At 51.4% G+C, this 1,017-nt stretch overlaps 1 protein-coding gene across 1 annotated transcript in view; it reads left to right on the forward strand.

Moving 5' to 3' along the window:
• The window catches only part of EPO (erythropoietin), a gene marked incomplete at both ends in the record, with an annotated part of 3,868 nt that extends 2,866 nt beyond the window's left edge, over positions 1-1,002 (forward strand). The window contains one exon of the mRNA XM_021383877.1: positions 838-1,002. Coding sequence (XP_021239552.1) covers positions 838-1,002 — 165 coding nt within the window. The remainder of the gene's footprint in view (positions 1-837) is intronic.
• Positions 1,003-1,017: the final 15 nt, after the last annotated feature.

Here is a 1,017-nt window from a genome sequence, read left to right on the forward strand (position 1 = left end):
TCCCCATATATCACCCCATACATCCCCATATATCACCCCACATCTCCCCATATATCACCCCATATCACCCCGTATATCCCCATATATCACCCTATATCACCCCATATATCCCCATATATCCTCATATCTCCCCATATACCACCCATACATCCCATATATCACCCCACATCTCCCCATATATCACCCCATATCACCCCATATATCCCCATATATCACCCCATACATCCCCATATCACCCCATTTATCCCCATATATCCTCATGTAACCCCATGTATCACCCCATACATCCCATATATCACCCCACATCTCCCCATATATCACCCCATATCACCCTATATATCCCCATATATCACCCCATACATCCCCATATCACCCCATATATCCCTATATATCCTCATATCTCCCCATATACCACCCCATACATCCCCATATCACCCCATATATCCCCATATCACCCCATATCTCCCCATATACCACCCCACACATCCCATATATCACCCCATATCTCCTCATATATCACCCCATATCACCCCGTGTATCCCCATATACCACCCCACACATCCCATATATCACCCCATATCTCCCCATATACCACCCCACACATCCCATATATCACCCCATATCTCCCCATATACCACCCCATACATCCCATATACCACCCCATACATCTCCATATCACCCCATATATCCCTGTATATCCTCATATAACCTCATGTATCACCCCATATGTCCCCATATATCACCCCATATATCCCCATATCACCCCATATCTCCCCATATACCACCCCATACATCCCATATATCACCCCATATGTCCCCCCCCCCCATTTCCCGCAGGTGGGGGCTCGTGCTCGGGCGGTGCTGGGGGGCCACGCGGCGCTGGTGGCCGCGGTGCTGCGGGCGCGGGAGCTGCTGAGCGACCCCCACCTGCGCCCCACACTCGATCGAATCTATGGGGCGGCGCGGAGCCTGGCCAGACTGCTCAGGGGGGTGGTCAGCCCGGTACGGAAATGGGGG

This window comes from Numida meleagris, unplaced genomic scaffold (assembly GCF_002078875.1).
Source record: "Numida meleagris isolate 19003 breed g44 Domestic line unplaced genomic scaffold, NumMel1.0 unplaced_Scaffold634, whole genome shotgun sequence".
Lineage (NCBI taxonomy): Eukaryota > Metazoa > Chordata > Aves > Galliformes > Numididae > Numida > Numida meleagris.